This window comes from Suncus etruscus, chromosome 5 (genome assembly GCF_024139225.1).
Source record: "Suncus etruscus isolate mSunEtr1 chromosome 5, mSunEtr1.pri.cur, whole genome shotgun sequence".
NCBI classification, from domain to species: Eukaryota; Metazoa; Chordata; class Mammalia; order Eulipotyphla; family Soricidae; genus Suncus; species Suncus etruscus.
Window position 1 is genome coordinate 117951952 of NC_064852.1, and position 18122 is coordinate 117970073.

Sequence of the window (18122 nt, forward strand, 5' to 3'; positions counted from 1 at the left end):
TGTGAAAAACACTGTGGCAATGGCTTAGTTGGTAACCAAAAATGGCACAGAGTACTCTGGGCCAAGGACCACAGATTCCTCACCCAAGGGGTAACTGAATTTTATGCTTGAAACACTTCAGCCAGATCAATGCCTTTGGATGTCCAAAGCAACTGTGGGTGGATGGAACATCAACCTTTAGAGCTGAGCTGGTCTCATTTCCCCTCTTCTTCCTGCAAATCTACCATTCAAAAGCTAGGTGATAAAAGACCATGAAATTGAACCCTAGAGTCCTGTTATTAGCATAATGCCTGCTCTAACTGGCTCCAAATACCATTCTAAATTACAATTAGGAAGCAACTGTAAAAAGGATGCCAAACCTATTTTTTGACTCCCTAGCAGTGCTGGGGACTACCAGGGCTATATCCAGCAGTGCTGATAATGCCTTGCAGTGCTGGGAACGAAAGCCAGAGACTTTGTTATGTCGAGCACATGCTTCAGCTCTTTGTATTATTGCTCCAGCCCCAGAAAGCTAAGCTTACACTGGGAATGCACTGAGGCTGCACTGAATCCAGATCACCATGGTTTCCCTTAGAAAAGGATTCTAACTGGGGCTGAGCAATAGTAAAGCAGATAGGGCACTTGTTTGTACACAGCTGATGCCAGTTTGATCCCCAACATTCCACATGATTCTCTGAGCCTGCCAAGAGTAAGTTCTGAGCACAAAGCCAAAGGGTAATCTTGACTGCCACTGGTTGTGGCTCAAAAGCCCAAAAGAAGAGAAAAGCATTTCTGCTGGGGCCAGAGCTATAGTACAGTGGCTCAGACACTTGCTTTTCACACAACTGATAAATGTTAGATTCCCCAGTAATCTATATGATTCCCCTGAGTCTGCCAGGAGTGATTCCTGAGTACAGAGCCAGGAATAACCCCTGAGCATCACTGGGTGTGCCTCCATCCCCCCCCAAAAAAAAGAAAAAGAAAAAGAAATATATTCCTGTCAGTAAATATAGAAAAAAATACCACATAACAAAGATTTGCAGAACTGATCAGATACCATGTTTCATCTATCAGTTTGTTCAGACTTTGAAACATAAACGCTTCAGCCAGTGTCAGTAAAAATTTTGGAGGCTCAGGAACTCTCACACAAAGCTGGCATTAATTTTCATAATACATTTGATGGAGTGTAGTAATCAGATATTAAAAATGCATGTCAAAGCTTATTGAAGTGCATGAGCTGGAGTATATGAACTGCGAGTTCAAGGCTTCAGGTTCAATCCCTGGCATGGTAGAGTTCCCAAGTGGCACTAGTGACCCACACACATCAGGGGCCTGCACTCCAGAGTCTCAAGCTCACACTGCCGAGCATTGCTGAATTTAGTGTCTGGTCCCTGAGCACTCCTAGGGAGGTCCCTAAACCTCACCCCAAAAGGTATATCATTTAAAACAGTAATTCTCTTCTAAAAACTTTCTACAAGTAATAAAAAACAAGCAAACTGCTGAACTGCAAAAATGATTTGGTTCCTTTTGATGAAAACAAATGTTATCCAACAACTAAATATTGAGCAATCTTATATCACTTATGGTCTAAACTACAGATAGAAAATAACACTAGCAAAATATGTCAATTCACAGAAAGAAGTCACTACTGTTAGACACACTAAGAACAATTTATAAATAGTGGGTGGCATTTCTATTTTGACTTATTAGACACATTTACTTATCTTTTACTTACACATTCACTTACTTATCTTACTACCCTGAATACAGGTTATAAATATGTTGAATGAATAAACTATGTTCAGAGGCGATAATATATCCATACATATAAAATACATGTGTGCTTTATGTTATGTGTTATAGATCTGCATTTAGAATATCGTGTGTTTCTTTTCAAAAATATATATATATGATTAGAGTCAGAGATATATAGCAGGTAGATTGTTTACCACGCACTGAGGTTTGATCCCCAGCAGTCCTTATAGTCCCCACTAGCAGAGTACCACCAGAAAAGCACAGAGTCAGGAGTAACCCCTGAGCATCAGTGGTCTGGCCTATAGTTTGAGGGCAACACATTAAGAGTTCGCAGAATCTGGCTTTTAATAAGTAGGATTATAATTTATGATTTGTTTTTGGCATCTATATTTCAGAGGTTCCATTATTTTGTTTTTCATATGGCTATGTTTGTATTTGGGCCTCCTCAGAGGTGCTGGGGGCCACCAGGGCTATCCCTGGCAGAGCATGGTGGGCAGTGTGATGCCCAAAACTAACCTCTGGGCCCTATGCATATCAGATATATGTTGGAACCCTTGCAGCTGTCTTCCCAGCTCCATTCAAAGTTTATTTTTATGGGGATGGGGTCACACCGGCAATGCTCAGGGTTATTCCTGGCTCTGCGCTCCGAAGTCACTCCTGGCAGGCTCAGAGGACCATATGGGATGCCGGATTCAAACCAGGGTCCATTCTGTGTTGGCCACATGCAAGACAAATGCCTTACCTGTGCTATTGCTCCAACCCCCCCCCCATTAAAGTTTTTTAAATTAAAGAATATATGCTTGGGTACTGAAGTGATAGCACAGCAGGAAGGGCATTTGTCTTGAATGTGGTCAACTTGGGTTCAATCCCTGGCATCTTATATGGTCCCCTGAGCAGCACCAAGAGTGAATCCTTGGGTCAAATTCAGGAGTAACTCCTGAGCACCTCTGGGCATGGCTCAAATATATATATATATATATATATATATATATATATATATATATATATATATATATATATATATATATATATATATATATATATATATATTTGGGTATCTCATAATCCTATGTGGTCCCCGATTCTCCAAGAATGTTCTCTGAGTTCTGAGCCCGGTGTAAGCCCTGAGCCCTGCTGGGTGTAGCCCCCAAATCAAACAATATATATATTAGGGAAAATGCCTAGCACATACCAAAAGTGGACTAGATCTTGGGTACTACATGGTTCCCTCAATGTCCCACAGGATGCATCTTTGGAGGGCCCCCGCACCACCAGGAGAGCCAGAGTATCCCCAATCCTAGAGGTCCTGAGCAGCGTCACATTCTCAGCTTGGATGTTGAAAGTCGCACCTGTAGCCTTGCAGTGAGGCCCCACCTTGGTGGAGTACCTGGGACTCCTAAACTCCACTTGAGAGAGCCCCCAAATTAATACTGAATCTCAAAAAAGTGACCTGAATGATTTCTGTTATAAGAAACGAATGAAAACAAAATCCCTCATCCTAAAAGAAAAACTCTAGGTCACAAGCTATAAGTGGTGGAGATCATCTATGAACATCAAGGCAAACATCATCCCTGAACCATGCAAGTTCTAGGCCTACTTCTGAGGCAATCCCACAGGAATTTGCTTCCTCCAAAGAGGATGTCAGACATGGCCCAGTAGCATCTGCCAGCTGGGAGGTAGGAAAAGGACCCAGTGGACACAGGCCAGCCACCTCACCTGCCTTCCTGCAGCTTCTGAGCTAGGCACCACAGGTACTGGGACGGCGTGCTGGAGGCCTCATCCAGCAAAGATGCATCTGCTGTGCACTCGCTCCAGAAGATGTCAGCTTCTCGGTGAGCCATGCTGGGTTGCTGAGCCCTGGAGTCCACAGAGCTTGCAGATGGCCCGTCTACCTCCAAGAGGCTGACGCTTCCACGGTGGTCCTCTGACACCAGGTAGGTCTGAATGAAAAAGACCTTGGGCTTCCCTACGAGAGATGGGCAGACATCTGCCAGGAAGGTCCTCTTGATGTGTGCCAAAGGAAATCTTGAGAAAAGTTCCTCCTTCCCAAACACACACTCAGAGTCCCCTCGGCTCACCAGAACACACACAAAACTGTCCCAGTCTTTGTATTGAAGTCCAAGGGCCACTTTGTGAAGAGTCTTCTCTATATTCTGTGCTGTTTGACAGACGAAATAGCAGATCTCAAAACCCAGGGAAGTGAAGGTTTTCTGAAGAAACACTGGGTGGAAACAATCAAACATGCAGACAATGGAGTGAGAAAAGCAGGTACCAGAGGGCAGCAACCCTCTTGAGGTTCCATCTTCCCTGCTGAGTTTCTGCTTCTGTATCTTAGTTCAAAGATCTGGAAAATTGGGCCTGAGCAGTAGTGTATTTGTAGGGCATTTGCTTTGCACACAGCTGACCCAGGACGGACCAAGTTCGAGCCCCAGAGTCCCATATGGTCCCTCAAGCCAGGAGCGATTTCTGAGCACATAGCCAGGAGTAACCCCTGAGTGTCACCGGGTTGAAAAACAAACAGGAAAATTGAGCTCCCATATGATCCAGCTATACCACTCCTAGGGATATATACTCTAGGAGCACAAGACGCAAAATAATAATGCACTCTGCACCCCTATGTTTATCACAGCACTATTTACAATAGCCAAAATCTGGAAACAACCCAGGTGTCCAACAACAAATGAATGTCTAAAGAAACTGTGGTACCCTTACACAATGGATACTATGCATCTGTTAAGAAAAATGAAGTCATAAAATTTCCCTATACATAGATGGACATGGAGACTATTGTGCTAATTGAAATAAGCCAGAGGGAAAGGAATAGACATAGAATAGTCTCACTCATCTGTGGGATATAAGAAAAATAAAAGAAATGGCAATAATATCCAGAAACAATAGAGATGAATGCCAGGAAGACCAGCTCATGATATGAAGAGCAGTGAATGCAGCTAGAGCACTAACCATAATGAAAACTATCATGACAATGATAGTAGGGGCCAGAGTGATAGCACAGCAATAGGGTGGTTGCCTTGCATGCAGTTCACCCGGTACAAACCTGGGTTCAATCCCCGGCTTCCCATATGGTCCCCCAAGCCTGTCAGGAGTGATTTCTGAGCGCAGAGCCAGGAGTAACCTCTGAGTGCCACTTCCCCCCCAAAATGACAATGATAGTGAGGGAGAGAGGCAGAATGCATGTCTAAGAGACAGGAGGGGATGGGGAACATCGGTGGTGGGAAGATCACACTGATGAAGGGTGATATACATTCTGTGACCGAAACTTCAGTATGAAAATTGTTGTCAACATAATCATTAAATTTAAGAAAAAGAAGCTCTAAAAGTGGCTGTTGTGGCATTCCTCTGTGGGAAAGAAATAGTTGCACAAGTCAATACCTCTTTCTTAGCCAAACAGAGAGTAAGGCATAGACGTGTGTGACAAACACTGGAGATAATGAATTCAAATAGAATTTAAACCTGCACTTGTGGCCAAGTCTTCCATCTTAGTAGATGTGAAACCTTGGGATGATGAGACAGATATGGCCAAGTTGGAGGAGTGTGTCCGAAGCATTCAAGCTGATGGCTTGGTTTGGGGCTCTTCAAAACTGGTACCAGTGGGATAAGGAATCAAAAACTTCAAATACAGTGTGTGGTTGAAGACAATAAAGTAGGGACAGACATGCTGGAGGAGCAGATCACGGCTTTTGAGGACTACGTACAGTCCATGGATGTGGCTGCTTTCAACAAGATCTAAATCTTAGGGCCATGGCTCTTTAATAAAGGCTTGAAAGCCAAAAAAAAAAAAAGAAGAAGAAGAAAGAAAAAGAAGAAGAAGAAGAAATCTGGAAGGAACCTGCCACATAGGTGGGCAGGAATCAGCCTGAATAAATGTGCAATTTACATACATCCCACCAGAGGCCTCTCCCTGCCATACTTCTTCCCATTGGGCCACAGACACACACTGTGCTCAGTCTCGTGGCTTTGAAGCAAGGAAAGAACAATTTAAAAGAACTTTTGCTCTTCAACTAAAACCAAGTTGAGACTTCTCCAAAGGGCTCCTTCTTAAAAAAACACACAAGGATACAAGCCATGATGCCTTTGTAGGTTGCAGGGCCAAGAGGAAAGACAAACAGCTGCTGCTATAACAGGGCACTGGCTATGCCATCCCTGCCTTCCCTGCTACCGCTGATTCAGAGACCATTAAATTGGGACCACCTAGAGACTCCTTGGTTCTGCTCCTGCTTGCTTCCTAGATGCCTCCTTCCCTCAAGCAGTGACGACTCTTGCCCAAGTATAGAGGTCAGATAATCCGAGAGAAGGTGCAGATAAAGATCTGAGTCCACAGAGAAGTCCTACTGGAGGGCAGAAGTTTTTTTTATTTGCCACCCATCCTGGAGGAAGACAACCTTCAGGAACTATACCTTAAACCTCCTCTTTCCTCACATTCCCTTATGAAATGTAAAGACACCCCCCCCTTGGGCTTTGCTAGCATTAACTAAAACTCTGTAATATGCCCTTCTATGACAGATGATTGCTGAACAATAAATATCCTACATGGAAGACAATCTGGGCTCTCTGTCCATGAGACAATTAGCCCCTGACCCCATACTGTTTCTTTACTGTCCCTCTTTCTTGTAATTCTCATGGCAACCCTGCTGCAGGCCCCTTCACCTGAAGCTGGTCTCCGGAAGTCATGACACCCTACCATGTCCTCAACATTGTTCTTGCATGGGGTTGGAGCAACAGCACAGCATGTCAGGTTTGACTTACACAAAGCTGACCCAGGTTCGATCCCCAGCATCCCATATGGTCCTCTGAGCCTACCTGGAGTAAGCCCTGAGCACAGAGCCAGGACTAAGCCCTTAGTGTGGCTGAGTGTGGCCTCAAAACAAAAAAAACAAACAAAACATTGTTCTTCCAGTTTCCAGAATGTCTGAATTGCCTCTTGCCTCCAGTAGCATGGAAGAAAGCAGAAGTAAATTATAATCTTGACTTGCCTGTCAGGACTGGCCTCCCCTTGGAGGAGTCAGTCAGTCAGTGTCTGACTTAAAAATGACTCACCTTTCAGGAAGAGGGAATCCCCAGCTTTAAACAGAAATGCTGATGACACCTCTCTAAGGATGCTGGGGGAGATTACATGGGATTATGCAATAAAGCTGCTGATATTGGGGCTGGAACAGTGGCGCAAGCAGTAAGGCGTCTGCCTTGCACGCGCTAGCCTAGGATGGACCACAGTTTGATCCCCCGGCGTCCCATATGGTCCCCCAAGCCAGGAGTGAGTTCTGAGCACATAGTCAGGAGTAACCCCTGAGCGTCACTGGGTGTGCCCCCCCCCCAAAAAAAAAACAAAAACGAAAAGCTGCTGATATTTGTACACATGATTTCTAGGAAACCAGAGCAAAAGCACAACAAGGAAGGTACTGGCCTTGCCCGTGGCCAACCATGATTCAATACCCATACCTCAGTCCTCTGAGCCCTACCAGGAGTTAACCTTTAAGCTCTATGAACTGCCAGGTGTGCCCCCCCCAATAAAAAACATATACACAATTATTTGTAATTCCCTTTCTAATAAAAAGAAAAATCTCTGTCCATCTTTTTTATTTTTGGGTTGTCCTTTTTTTATTATTGGTTTTTGGACCATACCTGGTGGTGTTCAAGGGTTACTCCTTGCTCTGCATTCAGAAATTGCTCCTCGTAGACTCGGAGGACCATATGAGATGTCAGGGATCGAACTCGAGTTGGTCTCAGTTCAGCCACAAACAAGGCAAACATCCTACCCACTGTGATCATTCCAGCCCCCATAAGACTTATTTCTTGTTTAAGGGATTCCTATTGTTCTTCATTCTTTTGGTGAATAGAAATAAAAATGTTCTAAAACATAAAAAAAATGTTCGAATCCCAAAATGAAGCAAAACAAGTTTGTTTTAACTCAGGTTGTCAGCCAACTACCAAGCCATTTCTCTGGATCTGGTTTTGTTTTGTTTTGTTTTGTTTTGTTTTTAGCTTTTAGGTCACACTTGGTGATGTGAAGGGCTTCTGGCTTTGTGCTCAGAAATTACTCCTGTCAGTTCTCAGTGACTATATGGGATGCGGGGGATCTAACCTGGGTCAGCCAGAAGCAAGGCAAATGTCCTACCTGCTGTGCTATCTCTTGACCCCCCTACTTCTCTGGATTTGTCCTCATGATTTGGTATCCACCTTTCTTCCTCCCCTGGGCTGAGCCTTCAGATATGTTCCCACTATACTCATTCCAAATTAAATGACACAATTAATTAAAATAAAATGTTTCATTTTAATTAATAAATAAGTAAAAGAGATAAAATTCCCAAAGAACAAATGACCCCATCTCATGCCAGTTTAGACCAGAAAGGAGTCTGAAAATAATAAAATAATTGAAACTACCATAGAACTTGTGTTCTGAAAATTCTCCATTTTCTAGACTAAGTGATATGACACATTATAACACAAGGATAGTCATACATAGTTCGAGGGCTCATGGCTTCCATCAAGAGTTTTTAAATTTTTTCTGCCGTGAAAACATTGTCATCCGCTAATAGAGGATGAAAGTAAAAGCAAGCAATTGTAACTTCTTTCTCTTCTGGCTCCTGAGCATAAAATAGGAAAAAGAAATGAAGTAGGCCTCAATGCTATAGAAAAATAAAATAAAAATAGCAGCACTGCTCCCGAATCATGGCCTGAGGTGGGGAGTGAATCTTCTATTCCTAGAATTACATACTCAGATTGCTTTTGTACAATGAGGGGATCTGACCTGGAACTCGGCTAGTTATTATTAGATCATTACATACAAACTTCTCTCCAACTCCGTCTCTGCGCATGGATGATCCGATTGCTCCTCTAGGTGGCAGAAGCAAGTAAGGAAACATCAGCATCAAAGTTCTTTCCTCTACTTGTTTGTGATCTCACTCAATCTGATTTGCTTCTCTCCAAACTGTCTCTTAAGAGTTTTTCTTGTTATCAAAAGCCCTTAATAAGCAGACCCCTTTCCTTTTTGTCCTAATACAGAAGTGTCAGGAACAGAATAATACTGCCTTGTGTATCCAATCTCTCCCCTTTATCTGGGCTCCTTCAACATCTTTGGGTGAACCTGCTGCACAGAGCAGTGAGCAGGGAACCTCTTAGGGAGCCAGGAAAGGAACCAAAGACCAAAGAAGAACCAGTATTGGGTCAGAAGACCTATTTGTAAGTTCTGGGTTATGTTTTGCTTCTTCCACCTGCTTGGGAGGTCTACACTTTGTTTGGTACTGAGGATCAAATGAGGCCAGTTGAGGGGCTAAGAGGGTGAAGTAAACCCTACGTCTGGCTGGAGCAAAAATTATTGGACAGGAGGTAAAGGCTAATAATAGAGGTGAAGCCAAGCACCATACAGGCTCCCTGTGCCCAAAAGAAGGCTAATCAAAGCACCAAATCCCGACAGACTTGAGACTAGAAGCAAACAAAATTCAGGACCCAGAGAAATAGTAGTGAGATTAAGGCACTTACTTTGCCTGCAACTGACTCCAGTTCAATTCCTAGCATCACAGGGGTGCCCCTCACTGCTAGGAGTAGGCCCTGAACACATATCCAGGGCCCTTAGCACAGCCAAATGTAGTTTCTCTCCACAAAAGAGAGCACAGAGTAGACTCGGGTAATACAGAATACTGGAAAGCCACCACTTAACAGTGACCAGCTTGATGTCACTGCATCTGATATCTGGTTACTATCACATCTTAAGACTTTACAGTATTTCAGGGAGGCACAATGCTATCTAACTGGACTTAGATTGTGACATGATCCAGCAAGACCATAGGTATATCCTAACTTCTAGGACCATGGGGGGGGGGGGATAGTGATATGGCTTTCTAATATATGACCTTGTCATGATATGGCCTCACTCGTGTAGAAAACGTGATTAACACTAATGTTGATATCACATTTTTCAAACACATGACTGTGACACTTGTGACAAGCTCAAATGTCAACTGAAACTATAGTGAAAGTTCCATGAGGAGAAAAAGCACAATGTAATCACACATGCAAAGCTGAATTGAGTTTTTTAAGGCAAAGGGGAAATTTTTGGTCTCGGTCACTTATGGTTTTGGCCCTGGGAATCATAAGCAACACTAAACTACATCTTTGAACAACACCCACAAACCAATTTCCTGTCATTTCAGATGACTATATACTGGCCCCCCTCACTAAAACTGCCTTATAAGTCACCTTTCCATATTTCTTCCTGTGCTCAGTGTGCAATCAATCTCCTGGCTCACAGACTGTTTCTAATTTTCCCAATTGCTGTTCTGATGATGATTCTGATCTAACCTCTGCTACTTTTTGTATTAATCAATGACACTGTTATAAAAAAGGGTTTTGCAGGGGGGCAGAAAGATAGCATAGTTGATAGGGTGCTTGTCTTATCCACTGATGACTCAAGCTCAATCCTCAGCACTCCCTAATGTATTCCAAGCACCACCAGGAATGAGTCTTGAGCACAGTCTTCCCCTCATCTTCCTAAGAAAGAGGGTAAGACGTTTGTTCTGATAGAAGATTTATATATGTGTGTGTATGTATATATATATATATATATATATATATATATACATACATATATATAGTTATTGTGCCATACCTGGCAGTGCTCAGGGGTTACTCCTGCCTCTGTACTCAGAAATCATTCCTGGCTGGCTCAGGTCAGCCAAGTGCAAGGCAAAAGCCCTACCTGCTGTGCTATAGTCCCAGCCACAGATAGAATATAACTTTCATAGAAAATTAAGGTAGTGCTTCCATAGCTCAAATCCCTGCACACCCTTCTAGGAATCTTCTCCCTGGTGTTGAGGATGGTCCAGCTCCTGATCTAAAATGGGTTCTCAGGACCGGAGCAATAGCACAGTGGTAGGGCATTTGCCTTACACATAGCCAACTTGGGTTCCATCCCCAGCATTCCATATGGTCCCCCAAGTCTGCCAGGAGTGATTTCTGAGGGCAAAGCCAAGAGTAAGTAACCCTTGAGCACCACCGGGTGTGCCTCCCCAAATAGGGTCTGATTAAGAAATGAAATCATGTGTGTCACTGACTGTCCTGTCACTTCTGCAATTAGAAAAAAATAAGGGTGGTGAAATGGAAACCTAAACTTCAGCAAACTGCCTCAGCATCACTTCTCCTTCTCAGCGCCCCCACTCCAGAAAAAAACACCCACTTCTGCCCTTGCTGTCAGCTGTTCTTTAAATATCAGTTCTCCACATGATTCAATCCTCATTACTGCAAATGGTCTCCTGAGCACTGCTAGAAGGAATCCTGAAGCACAGAACCAGGAGTAATCCCTGAGCACTGCCCTGCTGGTCTGTGACCCAAATTCCAAACCAAATAAACAACAATAACAACAACAAAAATCAGTTTCTTAAAATGATTGATCAGGTTTGCTTCTGGCCAGCGTCAGTATAGGAATATTGTAAAGAATATTGTGAAGGAGTCAAGCCAGCATTAGTCAAACACAGGTTTGGGCCTACTGAGATAAAATTGAAAACTCAACACAGGAAATGTCAGAGCCCATTTATTTAGAAACAGCTTTAATCTCCAATGAATCTACACTAATCTTGATACCATGTCTGAAGAGGGATCTATGAGCAAAGAAATGTAATGAACAAGAAAGAGGGGAGATTTTATTATAGTTTCCCAACCACTTACTGGCTACCATGAGTGTACCAGACTCTGCACTGTTAAGAGTTCAAACAAATGAAAAGCAAATTAGGCAGGAAACAATGTGTTAAAGGGGCATTTTGGGGGCACATAGATGAGAATGTGGGGCTGACCAGAATTACTAACAGGTCATGCTAGAGGAGAAGTCTCAACTGTTCAGGTGAGTAGACACAGCAAATCTCCATGACAACATTAAGCATTTCTAGAATTCATTTCATCCAAAAAGTGTTTTACAAATTTTCTTCTCTTGTTACTGAGATAAGAGATAAGAAAAGAGGGTAATAATAATTTTTTTTTGGTTTTACGGACCACACCCATTTGATGCTCAGGGGTTACACCTGGCTAAGCGCTCAGAAATTGCCCCTGGCTTGGGGGACCATATGGGATGCCGGGGGATCAAACCACTGTCCTTCCTTGGCTAGCGCTTGTAAAGCAGGCACCTTACCTCTAGCGCCACCTCACCGGCCCCGTATTAATGAATTTCTAATGCTTCAAGAAGCCTGTTACCCCTTGGGAAAGCCAAGATTTTAATAAATTAAACTTTTATTGAGTGTGAATGTACGTGTGTGTTGCTGGGCCTCTAGCCAGAGTATCACACATGCAAGGCATGTGTTTTACATGTCTTATGTCCATCTCTGTAAGTGGACATAAGACAGGAGCCAATCAGTAGGGGAAACAGGTGGTAGAGGAGTGAAGCTGACTAGGATACCAGGACATGAGATTTTTAAGAATGTATTATTTAAGTTGGGGCTCCTAAAATAGCACTAAAGCCCTACCAGAGGGAAGGATGAGGGTGAAGACAGAAGGATGGGTGAGCATGGAGGCAGACTATAATTTAATATTTCACTGATTCAGAAAATAATGTATTTATGGACAATCAAAGCACAGTTGAAATTACCACTGCTTCTTAGATGCCTTTTTTAAAAGCACTGTTCAATATCTCCTTTCAAGCACTGTATGGAGACTCAATACTTGTGTGGTAACACCTTTCCTGAACCAAAGAAAAGCCATTTGCCATTTTTACTTGGCCCACATAATATAAATAGTATTCATTCCTCTATAGAAATGGTACCATATTTGACAATGGAGGGATGCCTACATGCTGCTGAAATGCTCTACACATCATAAATATGTAGCATGTCATCCTTCTAATCTTTTGAACCTTCCTAAATCTGAAATGCCAAAATATCCATAAGGAACTATGGACTTCTACTTATTTGTACCCTAGATTTATCCTGTTTATTAAAAAAAAAAGAGGGGAATTGCAATGTGGCCTAAGCTGCAAATAACTGTGACTGAAAAAGAAATTTCACTAAAGATGATAAACTTCCAACTGAATAGACACTTGGTCTTTAAGGATAGAGATGCCTCTGGGAAGAATTCCCAACATAGTCTTATGGCCCTATGACGAAACCATCTGGAAAGCACATTAGCCTTCAAGAAAAAAGGTGCTGAAGGGGTACTGCTTGGCACTCAAGCTGGCAGGTGTCAAGAGAATACATCTTTATCAGAACACTATCCCCTGCCATTACCTAATGTCCTTCACCATGAATCAACGCTTAAGAGCAAACACAAATGTCCTCCCTTCCCTGCTATGCTATCCACCCATCCTAACCTTAACTGAGTTTAACTCCAGATGTTACAAGTAAAAACTACTGATGGAGAATTCAGCTCCAAGGAAGTCACAGGGGTGGAGGACAGAGCAGTAGTCAACATTCCATCAGCATCACCAGCACAGCATGTGTCAGGAGACGTGTGTCAGAAGTGTGTGTTTTCCACTTCTGCAAAACTTACTGAGGGTTTTGGCAGCACCTGCTTGAAAAACTTAGCCGAGCTGAAAAGTATGAGAATAATTCAAGCTTCTCAGAAAGAGAAAAGAAGAAAAGAGCAAACAGCAACTCTTATTCAAGAGCTTAAAACCAGCTGGCACTTTGGGCCCAGAGTGCCAGTCAGGACATCTGTCTGTGATGTGGCATTGAACTTCTCATAAAGTCAAAGTCCAGACGTCTTATTGAGATCCCTGTTTTCAGTAGAAATAATACTATTTGACTCCTTCTAAATGTTCAAGAGCTGAACAAAGCTAACTAGGAGAAAATGAAGGTAGGGCACTTTCCTTGTACGTGGCTAGCTGGAGCTTGGTCCTCAGCATCCCAAATGTTACCCAAGCCTGCCAGGGGTAATCCCTGAGCACAGAAAGAGGACTTGAGCACCATCAGGTGAGGTTCAAAAACAAAACAAAAATAAAAACTAGGGGGTCAGAACAATAGCAGTGTAGGGAAAACATTTGCCTGTACAAGGCAGACCTGGGTTCAATCTCTGGCATCCCACAGGGTCCCCCCAAACTGTCAGGAGTGATTTCTAAGTACAGAGCCAGGAGTAACCCCTGAGCAGCACCAGGTGTGACCATAAATAAACAAACAAACTAGGGAAGAACAGAGAAAACTCCACCTAACCACTGTTAAGACTAAAACCCAACTACAATCATATTTGTAATCAAGGTGTTTAAATAAAGATATTAATATAAAAAAGACAGTCAACAAAATTAAGACTTCAGTCAAACAAAACTGGAGTTCCCAATGAAAAGACACTAGGAGGGAGCATGGGGAATAGCTGGTTATCTGTACAGTTGAAGAGTGAGAGGAGACTGTCTCTTCCAGACAGAGGCGACCCTGGTTGCTGTGCCTCAGCTAGAGGTACAGAGGATTCAGGATCCTTCCACTGAGGCAGTCATAGTGAGGTTAGAGCAGGGGGTGCTGCTTGGCCTCTGAGCTAGGGCTATCCACCAATGCACAGGACTAAAGTGATTAAGTGACTGTCTAAACAGTGACTAAGTGGCCACTTGTTTGCTTCACCTCTTGCAGATGTGCAAATGCACCAGAGTCAATACTAGGCCAAAGGTGCCCCTGGCCTCTTGCAACCATCCCTTCCTTTCCTATCTATCACATCCTGCCACTTCCTGTCCTCCTGGCTAGTTTATGGACCCAGAGTCTTCTCTGCCAAGTACACTACAACCGAGGGCAGTTCTCCACCTGGCTGTTTTCCAGAATTTACCCATACTCAGGTTAAACCCTCTTCTTCCAAGTTTGTCACTACCCATGGGGATCTGCCCCCACCGATCCTTGAAACTGGTTCACTCCTCAAGTTCTCAATCCTCTGGCCTCTCCCTTATCTGGAAACAGACTCCAAGTCCCATACCATGTAGAAGCCTTGCTTAAGGGTTTTCAACAAGGATCAAGCAAACTGAATGGGAAAAAATCTTGTTAGCTGGCATAAAGTACCTGCTAACATTTAGGCCAGGCACTGTGCTCAGCCCTTTCCAACAGGAATTCTTCTTCCCAGTCACCCTGTAAGACAGACCCCACTGAGAGATGAGCAAATGGACCAGAGAGAGGTTAGGAAAATCCATGGCACTGTTACGGATATAGAGCAATGATTTCAAACCCATGCCATTGAGTCCAATGACTACACACCTGTTGCCCCATTTGTTGGGTCCCGTTTTCACCTTTGTTGATTGTTTGAGTATCCGCAAAGAGCTTTCAGAATGAGAAATTGATTCCCATCCCCTTGTCCCCTTTTGGGGGGAGATCTTGGTAGTATTTATCCGCAGCAAATAATCCACACAGACAGGAGGGTTAAGGGGTTAAGGGTTAAAGAGTCCTTTGTCAGCCTGCTGCTACCTCCAAAACACCTTGAGCCAGCCAGCCAACTCTGGCAAAAGATCCTGAACACCTCGCTCCCAAACTCTATTCCGCTCAACAGCGCTGCCACCTGGAAAGTCAAGGTGGGACAACAGGCAAAGGATAATCCTATGGAAATATTTTCATATACAACACACATCTATAAAGAAGAAAATAACAAAACACACCTGGCCCTATGCATAAGAGACTGGTAATTCATCAAGGAAGAGAGCAGAGACTGATTTGGAGCCAGTCACCAATTTGTGATAGGTTACCACTTGATAGTTAGAATTCTAGTCATACAACTTAGGTTTTATGACTCAGGTCCCTTCCCTCCTTGAAGGGGCACTGCAAACTGGATACCTCCAGGGTCCCTCCCAGACTAAAATGGAGTGACCAGTCTGTGCCTCCCACATGTGCCTCCCACATACACTTGCCCTCTGACCCACCTCCTGGTAATGAACATTGTTCTGACGAACAAACCAGGAATTACCACAGCAAAAGGAAAGCACCTGTACAACCTCTTTCAAAGCAGGAAATTATTCACCAAGTCAATAGTTCCTTGTTTGTATACACATTTTTTTCTTTTTCTCAAATAGGTTTTGTTACAGATGTTCTAAGCATCGGATATTAGATATTAAGGACTGACGGTTGAGTTCCCCTTTTCAAAGGGGAAGTCAGCACCAGGCTCCTCCCTAACTGACTCTCTTCCTTCTACAAACTCATTCCAAAGAGGGAAGTTTTGCCTCCTTCTTTGGGGCTCTTGCATTCTGTTTCACATGCCTGCCCTCTTGACGTGCTTGACAGAGAACCTAAGAAACTCTAAATCCCCTACTCTCTGCCTTAGTAAAAGGGGTCTCCCAAACCCCTGGTGGCATCATCTTTCCCCTCATCCCATCCCAGTTACCTCACTGTGGGCCCAGGTGGGGCCACTCTGTCCTAAGTAACAAACCTCATTTCCCTCCACACTTCTATTTGCTTATTGCTGAAGGACATCTTGTAAAATGTCTAGGAATGATCCAATCCTATAAACAGACTGAGACTGACAGGACACAGTACTAAGGACTAAATAAGCAAAAGATGGAACACTTATCTATAGCTAGGAGATGGCACTTCTCACATCTCACCAAAAATAGGACATGAGAAAATGAGCTCATATCTGAAGTCTGGGGAAATGCAGCCTAATCAAATGCTAGTTTGACCTTCCCTGACATTCTCTTTCTATCAAAGTCACCAAGGTAACATTTGAAGTGGAGCCTTTACCTCTATCTCAGTGTAAGAAAATGGTGAGAAGATGGAAACCTAGGGAAATGAAATGATTCGGGCGTTCAAGAAAGATTTTAAAAACTATTATGTGCTACACTTTTCAAAGCCCTTGGCACTTCCTTGGTTGTATCATAAGAGACTAAGTCCGTCAGAAAAAGACAGGCAACAACTAAGCAGAAAATGTTGGCACACAGGTTGGATAGATCCAGCTGGCTGAGTTCAAGTTCACTGCAGTGAGACGGGATTGGGGGCGAGGTGTTGCAGCAATGGAATGTGAGTGAAATGCTGCCTCTTAACTTCAGGCTGGGATTCAAAACTCACCTCACATTTCCTTTATGTACCAGCCAGAGCCAGCCAACGCCAAAAGCCTCCTGGCTCAGTCTACACTCAACTGAGACATTTGTGTTTCTCTTTGTGGTGGAAGAGCTCAAGTCTTAGTGGGGGTAGAGGGGTGTGTGTGTGTGTGTGTGTGTGTGTGTGTACATATTGGGGGGCTGAGAGCAAAGCAGCCAAACCTACTTAGATCATTTCCAAGGCAATCAATAATCAGGCAGATTCCCAGGTGCTTGCTCCTCATCCTGTATCTCTCTTCTGGTACATTCTGCAAAGGAAGACAGGGATTGTTATGAGGCCAAACTTGGCTCTGTGAGGCAAGGTACCACCTTTTATCACCTACTCTGTTGGGGTGGTCCCTAAAAGCACCACATGGAGTTGTGTCGCGCCTGAGCGGGAAGGGCAGTTGCCTTGCATGTGGCCCATGTGGCCAACCCAGGTTCAGTGCCCCACCCTCCCCCAGCCTGTCTAGAATAATTTCTGAGTGCAGAGCCAAGAGCACTGCTGGTGTGACTTAAAAAAACAAAGATAAAGAAACATGACTGTGGAAGTGAAAGCTGAAGTGATAGAACAGAGGGTAGGGCACGTATCTTGCACACAAGGCAAATAATTCAATTCAATGTCATCCCACATGGTTCCCAGAGTACAGCTGGGAGTAACTCCTGAGCATTGCCGGGTGTAGCAAATAATAATAATAAAAAAATAAATAAAACATAACCTCTGGTCATAAGAGCTATTACTTGTTCATATCATTTTTTCTTCTTGTTAGAGGAGATATTTTCCTTAATATGATTGAGACAAATTCTGTTTTCATTTTAAAGATTTAGTCCCTTCACATGTGCCTTAGTTTTGCAGAATCTGAAACCAGAAATAAGAATAGGTCATCTGGGGCTGGGGTGGCAGAGAGATAGCATAGCAGGTAGGGCTGCTTTGCATATGGCTGACCTGAATTCAGTCCCTGCTTTACATACGGTCCCTGATCCCTGTTAGGAGTGATTTCTTTTTTTTTTTTTTTTTAGGCATAATTTCAAATAAACCTTGAGCATTGCTGAGTGTGGCCCAAAAATATAACCTCTGGTCATAAGAGGTTCATATCAATTTTTCTTCCTGCTAAAGAAGATATTAGAGAGATCCAACAAAACAAAGAATAGGTCATCTGGGGGACAGTGAGATAGCATAGCAGGAGGGTCCTTGCCTTGCATGCAGCCCACCTGGGTTCAATGGCCCAGTTTCCCATACGGTAGCTCCCAAGCATCACCAGGAGCAATTTCTGAGTACAGAGCCAAACACCTGAGCATTGTTAGGTGTGGCCCAACAAAACAAACAAAAAATAGGTCATATGTTTCCACAGTAAACAGTAAAAGGTTATAGAACAGTCTTTCTGATTCACACAGAAGGAGGTTTCTACTGCCCTTCTTTCTCAAA

At 43.4% G+C, this 18122-nt stretch overlaps 1 protein-coding gene across 1 annotated transcript in view; it reads right to left on the minus strand.

Moving 5' to 3' along the window:
* The window catches only part of CFLAR (CASP8 and FADD like apoptosis regulator), a 74747-nt gene that overhangs the window by 464 nt on the left and 56161 nt on the right, over positions 1–18122 (minus strand). The window contains exons 6-7 of the mRNA XM_049773340.1: positions 16884–16965; positions 3451–3955 (exon numbers count right to left, since the gene is read on the minus strand). Of these exons, the coding sequence (XP_049629297.1) occupies positions 3451–3955; positions 16884–16965 (587 nt within the window). The remainder of the gene's footprint in view (positions 1–3450; positions 3956–16883; positions 16966–18122) is intronic.